This window comes from Crocodylus porosus, unplaced genomic scaffold (assembly GCF_001723895.1).
Source record: "Crocodylus porosus isolate Cpor-Errol unplaced genomic scaffold, CroPor_comp1, whole genome shotgun sequence".
In the NCBI taxonomy this organism is placed as follows: Eukaryota; Metazoa; Chordata; order Crocodylia; family Crocodylidae; genus Crocodylus; species Crocodylus porosus.
The window spans coordinates 5,464,140-5,483,912 of record NW_017728916.1 but is presented as its reverse complement, the minus strand read 5'-3'; the positions used below and the strand labels follow the sequence as shown (position 1 = coordinate 5,483,912).

Sequence of the window (19,773 nt, the reverse complement as noted above, 5' to 3'; positions counted from 1 at the left end):
GAAATCCCCCCAAGCCTAACCTACAAGGCTTTGCAAAGCCCAAGCCTTTTTTGGGTGTTACCATAAACCTAAGGCAGAAATGTATTGCTTGGTGGAGAGGGGACTTCTGTCTTACACACAGCTCTCGTGGGAGGTTCATGGTTGAGCTATGGCTAAATGGCTATGGGGCATTTCAGAGGTCAGACCAACCATGACGTTCCCAGGCTGAGTTCCAATGCCATGCTGCAGACATTGCAAATCAAACTAATTTTACTAATCCCAAAGATTCTTCCACCATCTCTTGGATTTAGTCCAGGAGTTTCCAAAAAGCCCTGAATTTGCAGCAAGATTCCCTGACCTTCCTACACAAAGCTGCTGAGTGTGTGCGTTCTGAGGGCAGGGACATAAGGGGATCTGTAGCAAAGAGAAGTTGGCAACCAAAGGCAGTCAGTGAAGATGGAGCAGCTCCCACAATAAGGCGGTATCTCTGATGAGGGGGGGTGAGAGGGGAGGGGGAATGGGAGGAGGAGAAACAGGGGACCTGTCCCTTTAAGGGGGTTGGCTGTCAATCAGAAAGCCCTTTTCTTTGCTGGAGAAGAGGACAGAGATACTCAGAGAGAAAAAGGAAAGGACAGGGGAAAGTGAAGAGAGAGAAAAAGAGACAGAGAGGGAAGGATTGTTCCAGCTGGACAAAGACAACACCAAAAGAAAAGCGCCGACAAGGGATTTGACTGAATCCAGAGGCAATGGGTGAGTAGGAGCAAAAGCCAACTTTGGAAACTTTAAAGCTAACACAAAAGGGGTTTCTTTACATCAGAGATTCAGAGCAGATGTATACCTCATTCTGGGGCTAGCATGTGTTCACTGCACTTTGCTTTACCCCAGGGCAGTGGGATGAAGGGACCTGCCCCCAGCTCATTCCATGTTCAGCTGGGATGCACATCTCTGGAGTGGACGTGGTTCCATGCTCTCCTCCTGGCATCACGGGGCTTTGGTGCCCACTGAGCTGTTAGATCTTTTGGCTGCAGAGCTGGCACTGGTTTTGGCTGGTGACCTGAGGTCACCTGATGGAAATGGTGACCTGTAGCTCCTTCCCTGGAGGTTCAAGCCCACCTCAAGGCTAAGCATGGGAAAAGATTCAACTGCAGCTGTTGGGAGGCTGTGATAGTTCCTCTGAGACTAAATCTCCAGCTGGATTCCTGATTTAACACTGAATTTTGTCAATGCCTCTAAACTCTGTGCATGCCAGCAAAGTAGCTTGAAGATTGCGGTCATGGCAAGAGTCCTTTGACGTAGGGATGCCTGAGGTGTTTAATGTAGCTCTCCACCCTTCCCAAAAATCCATGCTTTACATAAGAAGGGTGTAATTGTTCACCAGCTTTCTGCTTCTGCCACCACCTCCAGGAGAGAAAGCCTTTTCTGGGCCTTCTGCACTCTCAGCACTCAACCCCTGCAAGTGGTCCTTCACTCTAGTTTTATCCTGCAAACCTCTAGGCAGGGCTCCATAGTACCTCTGAAACCCACTGCTTTGGTTCTGCCTGCCTCCTTCCTAGGGAAGATGCAGCTCCATTGTCTCTGTCAGCCTGGGGAGAAGACAGTGCAGTGGGGTTTGCATTCTAAAGCTGCTTTTAGTTGAAAATTCCCAGCAGCTGGGGTGAGGGGTAGGGGCATGAGTGAGATGGAAGATGTTGTGGTGCTAGCTAAGGCATGCCTCCGAGGGAAGGTGTAAGGGGGTTGAAGGAGGCAACTGCAGAGTTCTGCTGCAGGTCACTGGGGCAAGGAGGAAACCATTCCAGCTGCCATTAAGACCTCAGCTTGGACATGTGCATCTGCTGACAGCAACCACTGACCAGGAGACAAGAAAACACCCAAAAGAAAACAACCATCAGGCTATAGAGCAGCAATACAAACTTGTTTCTGTGGAGAGGAGGAATGAGAAAGCGCTTTGTTTGGGGGTCTGGGAATCTTGGGTTCTATCCCTGCTTTGTCACTGATGTTTGCTGTAATCTCAGGCAAACACCTTCCTGCTCCATACCTCAGTTTCCCCATTTGTAAACAGGGATGAGAATAGTTACCTGCCTCAGGGATGTTGTGGAAATTAATAAACTTTAAGTTCAAAAGGTGATTTGAAATCCTCAGAGGAATTATACTACCTAATTAAGAAGTGTTATTACTGCAGGTTTGGCATGACTTCATGATCCCAGATGTTTTCCACTCTAGACAGTTAGGCAGACAGTCTCTTCATACCCTCCCTGAAAAGCAGCCACTTCTGAGGACAATCATGGCAGCCACCTATCAGTGCACAACAGCACTAACAGCTGAGGGCAGGCTGTGAAAGAATCCAGGTCTAATGAAAACCACAGGGAGAATTCAGAGAAAAGTGTACAAAAGTCTCATTTTTACAATTAACCTTCTGAATGCAAATGCATGGTTAAAAATAGACCTCTGTTCTTTGATGCAATACCATTAATGTTGGATATCTAACAGTGAATGTTTTGCTCCTGTAAATCCAAAGCTCCCATCTGTGTCTGAGAACAGTGGTTTTCTCTACTTGGCAACTAAACAAGATGCTTCACTCTGGGAGTAGCAAGAGAACTAGTGCTCATGTCTTGGAGGTTTGGAGACAGCAGCCAGAATGGGGTGGAAGTGGGGGTGACGGGAAAGAGGCAGATGCAGTCAGACCAGGCCCAGCATGGAGGGCTCAGACTTGCCCATTAGTTTTGATTATGAGGACTGAAATAAGCTAGAGGCCACAGGCACAAAAGGCAATCAGAAAAGTGATGCCATAAAAGGTACCTCCACCTATTAGCTCCCTGTGGTGCTGCATTAGCTACTGACACAATACTGTCTGTGTGTCTGGTGGGGGAGATAGCTGGGGACTGCGCTTATCAGATGGGCCTAACTTTAGTTGCTTTATTCTTTACTCTTTGGGATGATGTAGAGGGCAGAAAGAAAACACTTTGGGCCATATTCACCCCTGAGCTGAGCCTGATGAACTACTCCAGGAAGGAATCTGGTCCCTGATTTCTAGGTACAGTGGCATCATTAAATGTCAGAAGAGTCACCCTTTGCCTTGCAAGAGGAGCCTGGGTAGTGAGCCATAGGGGTCAGCATGGCTAGTCCCAGGTGCTGGCCTCTTATCTGCTTGGCTTTCATCCTAGATAGCTGCCTCTCTGTTACAAGACTGAACATTCCCAGTAGCTTGAAGAGGGCAGGTGACTTTAAAAACAACATAAAGTTTGATTCCATATGAGCCCAGCTTTGCTAACATAAACCTGTTGGTAACTGCAAAATACTCATGCATCCTGGTACCATAAATCCAGAGCCAGGCACTCAATCCTGCTCTTGCTGAAATCTGTGGGGGACTCTTAGGGACTGCAGTAGCAGGAGGGGCAGCCCTTCTTGAGCTCTGACCACTTCTCCCCTAAACCAGCTCTGAAGCCCAGGGGCATAGGCTCCATCACTCTTGTCAATGGCTACACAGACCCTGGGCTGTGTCTATGGCACCTCATACAAGGGACTTCCACACCGCAGTACAGATTAGAGTCTGAAACCAGGCTCCCGAAGTGGTAGAATCCCTCCCAGGCTTGGGCTGCAGGAAAGGACAGCTCTGTGCATTCGGCGCGTCCCAGAATGCAGCAAGCCTGGAAGGCAGGAGTTCACAATTCACCTCATGGGATTAGGCTAGGGTATGCAGTCTGAGGCAGGGATCCATGGTTTCCTTATAGGGGAGCAGCTCTCTAGCTGTATCCAGAGCAGTGGTAGTGACACATGTAGCTCCCTTCGGATCTGGCTGGGAGTAACATGAGGGCAGGGACCTCGCCCTGAGGTAGTGGCTGGGAACCTCCACTTGCCTTTAGCTCTGTAATTCAGTGCACAAGAGACATAGGGTTAGGGTTAGGGACATCAGGCCATGCTGAGAAGTCCAGAGCCCTGCCCCAATATGTATGTTTTTTACTGCAAATATAAACGGTATCTAATAGTAATTCATCCTGCCCTGGGATGGGGGCAGCTTCACAGGCTCATGACACTGCACAGACCATTTGGGATGATGTTGTACTTTTCTGTCACTACAGACAATCCAGCCAGGGCCCAGAACAGGCTGCTGTCATCAGCCGTGGGGAGATGCTGCTAGGACCCAGCCCCAGGGCTTTCCCCACCAGGGAGCCATTGTGAGCACATGGATGGAGGAAGGCTGCATGAAGGCCTCACAGAGGGAGCTTTGTCCTGACTGCGATTCTCTGGGCCCCTGAGGCCCTTGTTTGTCTCTGGCACCTCCTGGTGATAGTGGTTATCTCACTGCTCAGCAGCCCCTCCTCCCTGATGTGGTACCAGCCCCGGCTGGGCTGATAAACTGAGCCTTTCAGCCCACATCAGCCCCATCAACAGGAGCCGTCTTTGTGTGGGAGTGCTCGGGGCGGGCTGCAGGACGGGGTGGGAGGGAGACAGGTCCTTAGGGGCGTTGACAGTGGGAGGGACTGCCTTGGAGAGACGGGGCTCCTGTTGTTTTGCCCCTATTGTTCTCAGCTGGAGTGAGGTACAAGGCTGGTAATTGTGTGGACACAAGGGGCTCTTTCTCTTACCCCCTTCACAAGAAGTCTTTCTCTCCTCCCTTCCCTTGCTCTTCAGATCACTGCTTACAGGCACTGCACAACAGGCAACTGCCTTCCCGAGCCCTTGTGCTACAAGGCCAGAGATCTGCCAAGCAGAACAGCAGGTGGTGTTGCGGAGGGGACGGGGCTCTGGGAGATGGCTCCTGGTACTAAAGGTCCCTTCATGAACATACCTTCAAGCACATTCCTCATAGTTGGATAGCCTGGGCCCACTCCCCTCAGCATCCCTCTTGGTCACTTAACTTACAGCCTCCCCGCTGAAGTGAGCAAAAACACATTCTTGTAAAGCACTTCCTTCTTTGGGATGTTTTTACTTTCTCTTGTTTGGACTTTTCATTCAAAACCACACCAGCAGCTACATGGGGAAAGCTGCCTCTGTAGTCATCACCCTAAGGGCAGATGCAGCCAGTGGGCTTAAGGACTCAATGGGCCTTCCCATCACCATGGTCCCTCCTGCCACACTGATGGGACACTGAGGCAGGGAAAGGACAGTCCTGTTTTTGGATAGCCAGATGTTGAGATGATTTCAGATGTCTGAACTGCCCAGCTAGCATTGAATCACATACCACATGTCAAGGAGAGGGGCAGAGCTGCCTTCATTTCTCACTACATGTTAAATCCCCATTCAGGAAAGCACATAAGTCATATTTAGCCTTAGGTGTATATTTAAATCTCATCCACTTTGATGAGGTTAAGCACTTGCTTATGTGCTCATCTACAATGGCAGTATGTTACTGAACTGAGGTCTACACTAGCTTTCCAACGTTCCTGCCAATTACAGGCAACAGTCCTTCCATGACCAGTGTCTCCAGACTGCTGGCTCCTTCTTCTTAGAGAAACACATGTGAAGGGGCTCTGAGGAGCATCTTACAGTCAAATCCTAAGCTGGAGAGGCAGGAGAGGCAGAGGAAACCCCATGTACCCAGTCTGTCTCCTGGGGCCAGTGCAGAATGTTTCCCCAGACTATAGGTTCTGGTGCTTGTCTTCGCTTAAAACTAGACTCCCTGAGTGGCAGGGCATCTGTCATATCCCTTAGGAAACCTTCCCACAGCCTAAAGCCCAAGAGAAAGCTATCTTGATTCGTCTAACTTACAGTTTTTCTAGAATTTTCCTAAATTCCTTCCATTTTCTATCCAAAGCTACCAGTGCAGACTCATTCAGGCATTTTGTGTGAGATGGCCAAAGGGGCCTATGGAGGTTAGGTACCCCAATCCCACTGAGATTCAATAGGATTGGGATATTGAGTACTTGCTATTACAGAGCCTCCTGGGTGTGATGTTTGGTATAAAAATACCATCTATTTAATGGGCAAACATCTGTCTGGTAGGTAGATATTACCTAGCTAGATTAGCTAGTGGCCCCCTTTCTTCTTCAGAGTGGGTGACCTCCCAGTAACCCTGCTGGGTTGGCTCAATGCAGGCAGCGCAGCTGCTTGCTCAGAGTCAGACAGCGTCTCCCTCTCACATACAGAGGGCCAAATTCTCCTCTCTCAGCAGTTTTATACTCCATCAGCGACTTCCCAGTTTGCACAGCAAGATTAGGCTACAATGAGCTCAGAGGGAGGCCCAGGGCCCAGCTTTCCCAATCAAATGATCATAGATTCATAGATTGTAAGGCCGGAGGGACCTCAGAAGATCATCAGGTCCAGCCCCCTGCACCAAGCAGCAAAGATAATTGCAGGTCAGGTGACCCTAGCAAGGTGACTATCTAGTCTTCTCTTGAAGATTTCTAGGGTAGGTGATTGCACCACCTCTGGAGGGAGCTTATGCCACAGTCTGGACACCCTGACTGTGACAGAGTTTTTCCTAATGTTGAGCCTGAATCAGTCTTCCAGGGGTTTGTGGCCATTACTCCTGGTTTTCCTCTTGGGTGCCCTGGTGAACAGTTGCTCACCAAGCCCTTGATGTAATCACCTAATGTAGTGGTAAGCTGCTACCAGGTCCACTCTCAGCCTCCTTCTCCTCAGGCTGAAGAGTACCAGATCCCTCAGCCTTTCCTCATATGGCTTGCCATGTAAGACTCTGATCATAAGGGTAGCTCTTCTTCGGACTCTCTCAAGCTTGTCTGTGTCTTTGTTAGAGTGTGGTGCCCAGAACTGCACTCAGTACTCCAGCTGCAGTCTCACCAGTGCTGAGTAGAGTGGAAGAAGCACCTCCTTGGTTTTGCTGGAGATGCATTGCTTCATGCATACCAGAGTATTATTTGCCCTACTGGCTACAGCGTTGCGCTGCTGGCTCATATTCATACTGTAGTCTTTTATTACCCCCAGGTGCCTTTCATTCGTGGTGCTAGTCAGTTTGGTGCCACCAAGCCTGTAGGTGTGTTGGGGGTTGCTCGTCTCCAGGTGGAGCACTTTACATTTCTCGATGTTGAACTTCATCAGATTCTGATCTGCCCAACTTGCCTGCCTGTCTAGGTCCGCCTGTATCTGTAGCCTATCTTCAAGCATCACCATGCTCCCCAGTGTAATCCATTTTCTGAGGCTTCAGGAAACAGGTTCCACCTGCTCCAGCCTCTAAAAGCTGTCGCTAGCTAGCAGTACGTGTCTAGGTCAGTAGTTTTCAACCTGTGGTCCACAGACCTCCCAGAAGACCACAGACTATATCTAAGGGGTCCGTGAAAGATTACTATGATCAAGCAAAAGTATGTGAATAACCACACTTACAATTCAAAAGGGTCCACACCTCCATTTGAAACTTTTTAGGGATCCACAAAGGAAAAAAGGTTGAAAATCACTCGTCTAGGCAAGCTGTTAGGGACTGGGGTGTGAGCAGTTGAGGAAGGTCCCTTGAAGTCCAGAAACTGGGTCCACAGGGGGCCAGGAGTCAGACTCAAGTTCAGGGTGCACCATGAGTCAGAGCCAGTGTTTCCAATAAGCAAGTCAAAGCACTGTAGCAAGCACCAGACTCTTTGCCAGAGTTAACCCTGACAGGCAAGGGTGCTGCCTTATGGAATCTGCTCCTGTTAAAAAATTACCTGCCTGTCTTGAGCCACACTAAGACAGCCTACCTAAGCGCAGCTGGGTACTCCCAGGGACACAACTCCACATAGCACAGGCTGCCAGAGTGCTGTTTTCAATCCACTGGTGATCAAATAGTCCTCTCTTTGTTCCCTGTTTGTACCCTCCTCCTCATCCCCTGGTTTTAATATTGATGAGCATATACAAGCTGGCAGGGGAAGAACAAACCCCTATTGTCTTCCTTGCCACAAAGAAATTAGTACAAGCTGTGACCTTGCACTGGAGGGGAGGGGAGAACATTACTGATAGTGACCCTGTGGCATTCTTGTAGGCCCATTCTTCAAGAGAGGAGAAAAACATATGGGGGATAAGCAGGGAGGGGTGTGGGCACTGGAAACAGTTCCCACTGCACATGCATGTGAGGGAGAAGGCAGAGTGCAGAGGATGTCGGCTGAGGCAAGCCCTCTTCTGAATGAAATCACATTCATCTGGTGTGTGTTCAGAATAAGAACCACATGGCCACAGCACCCAGTATGCTGGGAGCAGCCAGGGGCTGTACATGCTGTCTGCTTTGCCCCATGCTCAACGCATGTCTGCATGGAGGGGCTACTCATGTGTTAATAAGGGGCCACAGATGAGACACAGCAGAGAACATGAAAAACAGAGGCTGGCGCTGGGTGGAGAAGAAGCCAGAGCTTGTTTCCTTTTGTGGCTGGAGTTTGTCATGGGTTTACTGACTGCTGTTAAGTACAAAAGTAAAGTTGGGCCTACTCTTGGGGGGCAGCTGCACTGCGGTGGAGACCTGAGACTCCAGGTGCCTCCATAGGTGTGCAGCTCCCAAACCTGCATCTGGTGGCAGAGCTGAGCTTTGGGTGTGATCCTGCTCTGTAGGACAGGGCAAAACAAAACTTCTGCCTCAACACCTGTGAATGTTACACTGTTGAAAATTTAGACCCGGAGCTCTCTACAGAGCTTCCTGCACCTTGGAGGCCTGATTTTTTGGAAGACCATAGCACCTGAAAAATCAAGTTGTAAGTCTATTCCACCAGCATGTGTGCTGCATAGTACGTATAAATATATGCACCACCGCGGTGTAGCTGCCCCCCAAAAGTAAGACTATTACATCAGCACTGAGTTTCAGGTAAATTCAGAGAGCTTTGGATCTGTAAACACCTTTACCTGTAGAAGTTACTTACTTCAGTTTCACTAACATTTCCTGCTGACTGATGATGATGCAGGCTTTGGGACTTGTTGATATCAAGATGAGGTTTATTCAGTATGAGGCTCTTCCATTTCTGCTCACATTATTCAGTCTGGGATAATCCAATATATAATAAGAACAGGAAACAAGATCTCCTTTTAAAATGATTCTTTTTCCCTCTGTCTTGTGGCTGGCACAGAGTTGTGTGATAGGCATTGTGATAGTCTCTACAGGTGCTGAGAGCACGGCCTGTCGTTCTGGATGTCTGTCAGTGGGGGTGAATGCTATCTCTAGGATTCTTCCCTGGGGAAACGCACCTTAGAGCAGTCAGTGCTACATTCCTCCCATGTGTGCTCTATTTCAAGGCTAAAGGAAGAGTGAAATGGTGCATAAAACTGGAGCTGACCTGCAGTGGTGGAAAGGAATGATGTCACTTTCTGTCTTTAACAGCAGGATTAAACTTGATTTTAAGAGTTCCCCTCTGTGTTGGTAACAGCTCCAATTGTTACTGCCTAATTCAGGGGTAGGCAAAATGCAGCCCGGGGGCCAGATGCAGCCCATCAGGCCATTCTATCCAGCCTGCGGGGCCCCTAAAAATTTTAGAAAATTAATATTTATCTGCCCTGGGCTGCCTGTCATGCAGTCCTCAGTGGCTTGCCAAAACTCAGTAAGCAGCCCTCTGCCCAAAATAATTGCCCACCCCGGCCCAATTTGACTGTCCTCAGTGATGTTTGTTTGCATTTGTACTTCACTCAACTTGGGCAGGGACTGGAGACTGGTCAGGTTCACATTCATTTCTAATTAATTCTTCTTCCTAGTGCGCATGCACTAGTGCAATATTTTCTGTTGCCTGGGGAGCAGTGAGAGGATTCACTGAGACCCATGCCCTGCCGATCTATGGTAATTAGGGGCTAAACTCTAGCAGAGATGAGCAGCACGATAGACATTGAAGAGAGTTAGATCTTGTTTGAGGTCTGCAGGGAGCACTCAGTATTGTAGAGTCAGTAGTACCGCTGTCTTTCGATCTCTGGCACGGCAGGAGAATGTTCCCATCTTTTTTTAACATCATGAAACCATTTTCATCGCTCTTCAGTTGTTTAAGCCTCCTGCCTAACCCTCCCTTCATGGTTTTTATTAACAAACCATTTGTGTTTGCTGTGGGTATAACCTACCTGACGATATGTCCCTGGCCCTTTGGGATAGAGGGTCTACTCTGTGGCTGATGTGGTTTCTCTCTTTTTTCCCAGGTTTGTTAGAGTGCTGTGCAAGATGTCTGATAGGGGCTCCCTTTGCTTCACTGGTTGCCACAGGGTTGTGTTTCTTTGGGGTAGCACTGTTCTGTGGCTGTGGGCATGAAGCACTCAGTGGCACAGAGCAGCTAATTGAGACCTACTTCTCCAAAAACTACCAGGATTATGAGTATCTGATCAATGTGTAAGTATGCTTCCTTCATCCCTTACATCTTTGGTTCTAGGCAGACAGTCTCCTGGCTCAGGGAGGTAACCCAGGCCTTCCCATGGGACTTATCAGCACTGCCCCTACGCCCGCTGGAGGGACTAATGCTGAAGGATGTCAACACTCCCTCTCCCCTAGATATTAAGCTAATCAGTTCCTGCCTTCCTGTCTGAAAAAGACTGAGATCAGAAATTGAAACTGGTTTTCTCCCATACAAAGCACTTCAAGTCACAGCTCTAACTGGTAGGCTACGAGGCCAGTCACTGGGGCCATATGTTGGAAACCATTCAGAAGTGACCAGTGATTTTGGGTGCCCAACTGGAGACAACTTTAGGTGGCCATCAGATCATCAAAACCCTCTAAGAAGGATGTCTCAGGTTGGGCTCACCAATATTAAGGTACTGAAATCACTAGGCCAAAGAGTCTAAAACTCCTGGACAATGACAATCCATCCCTGCCTGTTGGTCATGTTCACCCCCGGCTCAGAACATCCCCGGCCTGTCATAGGTTATCTAGAATGACAACACTAGTATCCACAGGCTGCTGGATTGAGTTACAAGGGTTTGTGGTCTCTCTGCACATGGTTAGGGTATGGAGCTCTTGATCTGCTTGTTTCTTATCCAGGTGATCAAATGGTTCCTTCATCCCAATGGGAAGACTGGGCCCACTTTACAAAGCTATGGGGTGTGTGGTTAGGTTGGTCCCATTCACCATCAGCACTGCCGAGGGCTGCTGTTAAAAACCCCACATGTCATGGGACTGTCCAACCCTGCTGTAACTGTACTGACTCAGAGGAGTCTCCAGGGCTGTATTTGCCCTTTGAAGCCTTTCAGTTTAGCCTGTTTCCAATGCTTGGAAGTTGCTGAACATCCAGTACATCCTGCCGTGAGGGGAGCCTTCTTCACCCTGTCTTTTTTCACATGTGTTTTCTATCTGACCCTTGCTAGGTACGATGGATAGTGTTGGATCCTCTGCTCTTGGTAGGTATGGTGAACACAGGGTAGCCAAGCAGAGCGGGTCTTGCTGCCCTCCATTTAGCCCACTCTCTGCCTGGCCCCATGCACAGGCATGAGACCAGGTATCTCCTTTTTACAAACCTTCCCCTGCTGTGCCACCCATTAGCAACTGAGGCCAATGCTTTCTCATCACATCTTACCTACTCCACTGATCATTTCCTTTGGGGTGTCCTTCACCATCCCTTGCCCAAGCCCTCATTTCTCCCTTTTGAGGTAGTGGCCTTGACCATGTTAGTGTGAGCCTGCAGCTGAGGGGTGGCAGCAGAGAACAGCTTGGTTGTCAGGCTCTAGGTAAGTCAAGGTGAGCTGTTCATTTTAGGCCATGCTTCGCTCTGTTGCTCCTGGGAAGGGGAGGGAAGTTAATTTCTTCCTACGGTGCATTCTTTGACCCCCCCACCCCCACCACAGTAGGGGCTGAAGGTGGAGCACTGTACTGAGAACTAAGCAATTGTCCTTCTCTCTCTCTCCTTGTCTTTGTCTCTGTCTCTTCCCTGTCTCCACTCCAGGATCCATGCATTCCAGTATGTCATCTACGGAACAGCTTCTTTCTTCTTCCTTTATGGAGCCCTCCTGCTGGCTGAGGGCTTCTACACCACTGGCGCCGTCAGACAGATCTTTGGAGACTACAAGACCACCATCTGTGGCAAGGGCCTCAGCGCTACGGTAACAGGGGGCCAGAAGGGGAGGGGTTCCAGAGGCCACCATCAAGCTCACTCTTTGGAGCGGGTGTGTCAGTGTTTGGGAAAGTGGCTAGGACATCCTGACAAGGTGATCTTAACCAGGGTTTGGTGCTAATACAACTTGAAGGTTGACATGACTGATGGGCATGAGACTGAAGGCTTGTTCCACCCAGCTGACGGGCTCCAGGCAGGAGTCATGTACTGGGTGGAACAGCTGCACTGATTATATGGCATCTGAAAGAAAAGCGCAGCCTGTTTGCTCTGCCACCCCATTGCCTGACACTCTGCCAGTCAGATGCACTCCTCATCGTGTGGGGGCCCTGTGTTAATGGCCCTTGCCATGCCCTCTGCTGATCCCTTATCCATTAGCCCCTTTTCCCATCCCCATTTTCCCTCTATTCAGGTCCCCTCAGTTGCTGCTGCTTGTCTGGGACTGCTCTGTTTAAGCAAGAGGCATTTTTTTGAAGTTATGTGCTCCCAAGCATTGGTTGCGGGGGCGCAGAGGAGCCTGGCACCATTGTAGATTTGGCCTCCTGATATATCTATTATTATTATTATTATTATATTGCAAATTTCCCAAAAGCCCCCCTGTCTAGGATTTCACCCCCAACATCTCTGTGGCCATAAGAGACAGAACTAGGAGCGACTGACTCAAGCTGAAGCAGAAGCAATCTAGGTTGGAGATCAGGAGGAACTTCCTGATTATGAGGATAGTCAAGCATTGGAACATGTTATCTAGAGAAATTGTGGAATCTCCAGCCCTGGAAATTTGCAAGAAAAAGTTGGATGAATGGTTGGCTGGGATCGTTTAGTCAGGGATGATCCTGCCTTGAGCAGGGGTCTGGACTAGATGACCTTGCAAGGTCCCTTCCAGTTCCATTTTCCTATGATCCTAATATTATGATGGGTACCACCCCCCCCCCACACACACACACACAGAGGCTTGCTCCTCAACCATATACTGCCTACATATTTGAAGCGGTCTGACCCCGCCGAGTGGTTGGTGAGTGGACCAGATCTTCTCTATGTTATTTATTGCTCAGTACAGAATGGGTCTTTTATTATTAAAATAGCCATTTCTGTGACTCTTGCTGGTAGGCCTTGTCTTCTGCTCAAAAGCATCAGTGCCCCCAGTCAGTTAGAAACAGTATGGCAGAGAAAACTCTGGCCTGTTAATCTCTCTTTACCATTGGCCTCTACAGCAGTTATCAACTAACACTTCCTCAAGTGACTGGTGACTGTGGGTGCTACTGTTGTAACTGCTGTTCAACCTGAAGAGCTTGAAAGGGTCTGCTTTTCAGAAATCACTGTACATCCCCAGGTCCCTTTAAGGAGCTTAAAGCTAGGCACCCAAAATCATGAGCTAGTTTTCAGGTTCTTGCATCCCTGCCTCCCTCCCTCCTTCCCCCATGGCCCCTGCCCTCCCCGCCATGCACACAACAGCCTGGGAAGTGGCATCACTGCAGGGCAGGATCAGGAGGTACTGCCAGGGGCACGGGATGTCATGGGAAGTGCCACATGGCAGGTAATTAGGAGAGCTTTGTTGTTTGACCTTCAGACAAACTGTTCCTTGTTTAAATATCCAACATAAAGCCAGTACCACATGATGGAGACAGTAGTTCTCCAGAAGTTTGACCCTGCAAGGGGCTTCAGACAATTGGACATAGAGGGTGCTTACTCATAACCCCTCTCAGCATAGGACCATCTGCCATGGGTCTGTACAAATGTTCAGGCCAAATGTTCATCCCAAGTCTAGCAGTGCACTGGGATGGCCTGGTTAAGGTAGGCTAAAGACATACAAGGAAGTGATGTGGCCAGAGTTATATCCAGACATCCATGACTCCCTCAGACCAAAGCAACAGGGACTCAGCACAGTGGAGCTGGCAGGTGTAGTCTTTGTCAAAAGGGAGAGAGATGCTCAAAAACTACATCACTGGATTATGTAGTGAGGTGCTTCAACTGCTCTAGCACCACACTTCTGGGGCTAATACAGCCAGATGTTGTTAACCACCACATGTAGGCCTCAGTGCCAATTTGAATTCAAAGTATCCATTTCAACATCAGTTCTCAGATGACAAATGGTGAAGAGTGTTACTGGCCTGGAGGACAAGAGCAGAATGGATGCGGTTTTCTTTTAAGATCATTTGTATTGCATCTCGTGGGCCAGATTTTCAAGATGCTCATTCATTTGCCTCTGCACACAAGGCCTGTGTGCCACTGATGGCCCTTGATACCAATTGGTGATTTTCAACTCCCAAATCCACAATAGGTGTGTACACACATCAAGAATTTGCACACTACCAATTTTTACCATGCTAGCCTGTGACTAGCACTATGCTACCCAGGCCAGATACCTGATCCATATGCACAGATGAGAGATTGGTACAAATCAGTTTGCTACCTGCAAGTGCATGTATGGCATTGCATGCACCTACCTTTGAAAATTTGGTCCCACTAAGAAATACTGGTTAAAATTGTGTTTTTCTGTACATATGTATATGAATATGTATGTGTATTTGTGTGTGCATGTATATGTACAGATGTTTTACCATGTACATATAGGTGTGTGTGTGTGTATGCCTGATGTCTATCTTGAGCCTTCCTCTAGGTAAACAACTGCCTTTTCACCTTTGCTGGAGGTGCTCACTTTTTCTTTCCAAGTGGTAGAGATCCTGCAATTCATTCCATGTCACACACATGGGGCTTGCAGATCTTCAGCCTCATGCTCTCATGTCTGAAGGCTCTGGTACAACATTAATCATGTTCCTACCATCTTGCTTGTCTTGACCATTTCAGTTTGTGGGTGTGACCTATGCCCTCACCATCATCTGGCTCCTTGTGTTTGCCTGCTCTGCTGTGCCTGTCTACATCTACTTCAATACTTGGACTACTTGCCAGTCTATTGCAAACCCTAGCAAGACTTCTGCCAGCATAGGCACGCTGTGCACTGATGCCAGGATGTATGGTGAGCCTTGATACTATGCCACTAATAAACATCAGATTTTCAGACATTGGACCAAGTCAATGTCCCACTGAAGCCAGGGGCAACATTCTTGTGTACCAGCATTTAGACAATCACCTTTGTATTCTAGGCATAAAGAAAAGCTGGTGCTCCCAAAAGGAATGTGAGTAAAGGTGTATGGGTAGTATCCACAGGCAGAGAAGGGGTCCTTGGGAAGGATATTTGGGATGGGTACACCAGAATTAAGTTAGGGACTTAAATGCTGCTCCATATACATGAAATATTCAGACCAGAATGACTTTCTTCCATACATCTGTAAGGAATGCTGTAAGCCAAACCTCCACATATATCAATAGTGTACAATAAGGAAGAGCAAGCAAGGCTTCCTGTACTAAATGGCCTTGCAAGCAGCTTATCCTGGACTACTTTTGTCTTTTCTATAGGTGTTCTCCCATGGAATGCTTTCCCAGGAAAAGTGTGTGGCTCAAACCTTCTGTCCATCTGTAAGACCAATGAAGTAAGTGCCCCACTTGACCACAGCCAAGCTGAAATACTTAGTGCCACCTTTAAATGGTTTTGGATTATGAGTGAATATTCATAAAGAACTGGGTGAAGATTTAGATTGATCTTTGAGGGAGGGACCATGTTTCTGCTTTGTGTTTGATGGGTGTCACATTTTGGATGATACTGCAATCTAAATAACAAACACAAATAATTGAAGTCACATCACTTTGCTGACTATAGAGGAAGTGCAGGGCTCCTGATTATAGTGCCTCAATTTGGATTCGAGTGAACACTAGATCAGAGAACTGCCTCCCTCACTCACATTAACATAAGCCAGATGTAGCTACCTTGAAATCAACCTTTCGCTACTTATTGCTATCATCTCTCTGAATGAGCAAAATTGTGAATTCTTCTGGGCCATGGTTATGTTGTTGTGGTTATTAAGGCAGAAAAGTCTGAAACACTGAATACAAAGAGGATAGACAATAAATTACCATGTCGCCACTTGGCAAAGCATCTAGGAACCCAAGACTAAGTGAACAGACTGAATTTTACCTCTCAACCTAGTAGGGGATAGCCATGCTGGACAGAAATGTTCCTCTACTGAAAAATGCCATCAGAAAGAACTGAAGGTTCCTATTACCATAATATCTCACAATCTTTAATGTGTTTATCTGCACAGTGGTTCTGTCAGATCAGAGAACCCCATTATCCCCATATTACAGGGACAAAAGTGGCTAAATGACTTGCCCAAAGTTATCCACAGTCTGTGGCAAAATAGGACTCAAACAGAAGTCTCCCAAGTCCTTGCCTAGTGCCTTAACCATTGTTCCTTCCTTCCTGTCTATGTGGAGACTGTTTCTCCTGCATTGAGAAGACCTGTAGGGCAAAGCTGGATGTCCACAGGTTGCGCAAAGTTTAGGAAGGGAAAGATGGGGTGAAAATGAATCTGCCTCTGCTCTGCAAGAGAAAACAGTCCCTAGCACTCAGGATTCATGTTCTCCATCACTGCCAGGTGCTGCTGGGTTTCTAGGCCCCAGCCTGTTGACTGGACCCAGAGATCCAGGAGGGATCTGTGAAGAGAAGCCATTTGTAGATCACTTGTAGATACCAGCTTTGCCTCTGCTGTCTCAGACACATCTGTAGCTGGCAGATCATTATTTTGTTTCCTTACAGTTCCAAATGACCTTCCACCTTTTCATTGCTGCCTTTGTTGGTGCTGCAGCCACACTGGTTTCACTGGTGAGTCAATGCGTTGCCTAAAACTCATCTCCCCACTTTATGAATGCTGTTAGAGGGAAGGAGTGATGTGCAAGTGGTGAATTTGGGTCTCATTCATGTTATGGTAGTGTTAGAGTGAGGCTATTAAAAGGAAGGTTAATTAAACCCCATAGCCTAGAAACCTACTTCAGACAGGGCATACCTGATTTCTTCCTGTTACATATTTGAGCACAGGCATGGATTTTAGGACCAAGGAGAGAGCAGGAGAGACAACTGCTGGAAGACGAGAAAGGGGATTTCAAGGAGAGGACAATTTCATATACACACAGACAATACATATTCTGGATGTTGTCCAAGCTCTTGCCAGAAACACTTTATTGTATTCTATGGAGCTTTTCTTAAATGCCTTTGGGCAGGGACATTTTGCTTTTACATCAAGGCAGCAGGTAAATGGCCTTCTGTAATGCACTATTATGCCAACTCGCATAAAGGGCATGGGATGTCTGTGACTGGCCGGTTTTAAAGAGGGCTATGTCAAGTAGGTCTGACAGAGTAGAGAGATCCTGAGCCTAGCTTTGCTGCCAGTGGCAGAACCTCCCTGATATACTCCAGTCAATATATTGTCCGACAGTGCCCTGCTTCAATGTACATAGGATATTTATTTGCAGTGCCTTTTTTCACATGCTCTCTCTCCCCCTCCCCACAGCTCACCTTCATGATTGCCGCTACTTACAACTTTGCTGTCCTCAAACTCATGGGACGAGGCACAAAGTTCTAGTCTGAAAGAAGACGCAAATTATCTGGCACACTTTCTTCTCTAACCATGAGGCTCTAACAATGTAGCCACATGACACCATGTCTCCTACTTTAACTCTGCCTTCACCACCAACTGCCTTCTTCTTGCTCTCTTGTATTCAAATGTGAGGAGTGTGACCAGGAAGGAGAGACTCCCAGTGATGGAAGCTTTGCGCACTTTTCTCTCTGTCTATATCTGTAATGGTTTTACTCTGCAGCGAGTCCTTCTGGGAATGGGGAAAGCCCTCTGTGGAGGATTTCCTGCCATGCCATAAATGAGAAGGAACAATTCCTTCATCATCTAACTTCCCAATATGTCCTGGGAAAGAAGCTCTGCAGCTCCTGGCAGGTGGAAATCAATGCTGACTGTCCTACTTCTAGTGAGAAACAGGCTGTATGCTATATAGAAAGAAAAGGAAGCAGCTTGGCCTCACTACCATTGCCAGAGACTCCTTGGGGGTAAACAAAGGAACTTGCTTCCATCTCCACACCACAGATGGAGGATAAGAGAAGGATCTTTTCCTAGTAAAAAATGAAAACTTGCCTTAATTTACATGCTGCAGCTAGGGCAGAGGGGGCTTAGAGCAAGGATCTTCCCAGTGCTGGAAGAGAGCACTGACCCCCATGCTGAAAGAATCCTTAACCCAGTCAACCCTATTAAAGCATAAAGGAGCTTGGTGTCTCTGTAGACAAAGGGGACTCTTGGTTGTACACCTCAGCATTGCCTGTACCACTCACAACAGGTCCTAAACAGCAGAAAGGAGATGGATTCCAGCTTGGACTAGAGGGACATTTCTAATCAGTGGCCTAAGAGTGTAAACCCAGAGGTGTCCCTTTTGTAGACAAAGGATAACTTGTTGGACTATATCTTTGCATGTCTTTTTTCTTGTAACCAGCTGTGCATGTTGAACTCTTGTCATACCTTCACAATGGTGCTCTTCTCTTCGGTTGAGGTTTGCTTCCATAATGTTCTATAAATCAAAGATCTTGATTTGTTTCTGATTTGTGCCAAATGTAACCTACCCTCCTTTTTAATGGTTTCCTGTGAGCTAGTATGCTTGTCTGATGTATCAAAACCAAAAACAGGGAGATTTGGAATGTCCTATTTAGATTATGGCAAATTTCTAAAGACATTCAAAAAGCAGTAAAATAAAGGAATATGGGGAGAGGAAGTAGAGACTTCAGAGTGGTTTGAGCTGCATAAGATTTAATTTTACATTGCTATGCAAATCAAACCCCTTCACAGTCCATGAAGTCTTTCTCAGTGGGGGACCCTGAGACACTTGGAATAAGATTTCAACATTTCCTGTTTTGTGGGAGACACTGGAATGGAATATGGGATCATCTTATTTCAAATGCTTAAAGAGAACAAGGTTCAAACTGCTAAGGCACTTCCTTGCACAGTGTGACCAAGAGAAATGGGTCCCAGGAAGTGCTCATAAAGTCCCAAAGGAAGGCTCTCCACGGATAAATTGTCCAGGGTGAAACTTTCTGATTCTAGTCTTCCCTCTACTTGTTAACTACCAGTGTAGGAATTTGTCTTGGCATTATTTATTTATTGAAGAAGCTTTCAGTGGCAGATTGCAGCTCTTTCACTACATGGACTTTAATAGTGGTTTGAGCAAGGGCCCGAGTAAGCTATCAGTCATGCTAAGCAAAGAGCCTGACGTATTCTCATCACTGAGCACACTAAAATAGATCAGTTAGGCTATCAGCACACGAGTTGGGGGGGTGGGGAGGAGAGAGATTAGGACAGGTTGAGGTAGGAAGAAACCAGTCAAGATCAGGCAAATGAAGTCATCTCTGTATTGATTTAATAACATAACAAATAACCAAACCCCACCCCTGCCCCCAAAACCCAAACGTACACACAAAAAAGCGTTAATCAACTGAAAGTGTTTCCTTCACATCTGATCTAGAATTTCAACTCTTTAACAAGAAGTAAAAAGGAGCAAATTTTTAGAGACTTATCTCACCAGGCATCTTTTATAAAATTAAAGAAAATAAATTAAAATTAAGAATGTTCTGAACAAATATGTATGTTGGTCTGTTTGTCTGTCTGCCTGTTTCTCTAAGCTGACTTCCAGAATGGAAGACAGAGGAGACCACTTCCTAGGTGAACTTGATTTGATTATACTCCTCTGATAGAAGCACAAGGATTGTCTGTTGCATGATGAACACCCAGGCCCAACATCCAAGTGACCCTAATTTAAAAGCGTTTTAAATTATCAGCAACATCAGCCTTAAAGGAGGGAGTGCAGGAGAGAAGAGTGGGGGCCACAGTCAGAGCTTCAGGCTAGAAGTGGCTGCAGGTGATATCAGTACTGAAATAGTGAGGTTATTGCACAAGAGACCTAGGGTTCATTGACTGTAGAGTTTGGATAAATC

The 19,773-nt window shown here is 47.2% G+C and overlaps 1 protein-coding gene across 2 annotated transcripts; it reads left to right on the top strand.

The window, feature by feature from the left end:
* The first annotated feature begins 577 nt into the window (after nt 1–577).
* On the top strand, nt 578–19,419 carry PLP1 (proteolipid protein 1). 2 transcript variants are annotated; one of them, XM_019536292.1, is made up of 7 exons: nt 578–729; nt 10,000–10,186; nt 11,730–11,991; nt 14,700–14,868; nt 15,309–15,382; nt 16,546–16,611; nt 17,297–19,419. In XM_019536292.1, the coding sequence occupies exons 1-7, from the start codon at nt 726–728 to the stop codon at nt 17,366–17,368; spliced, it is 834 nt and encodes a 277-aa protein (XP_019391837.1). In that variant the 5' UTR covers nt 578–725; the 3' UTR covers nt 17,369–19,419. The 2 variants fall into 2 exon arrangements, with proteins under 2 accessions (XP_019391837.1, XP_019391838.1); XM_019536293.1 differs by having other exon boundaries at nt 579–729; nt 11,730–11,886.
* Nucleotides 19,420–19,773: the final 354 nt, after the last annotated feature.

Bases quoted from the DNA above. Each gene is read 5' to 3' on its own strand.
- PLP1 (XM_019536292.1), top strand. The intron at 14,869-15,308 runs GTGAGCCTTGAT...TCTTTTCTATAG, and splicing joins CACTGATGCCAGGATGTATG to GTGTTCTCCCATGGAATGCT. The intron at 15,383-16,545 runs GTAAGTGCCCCA...GTTTCCTTACAG, and splicing joins CCATCTGTAAGACCAATGAA to TTCCAAATGACCTTCCACCT.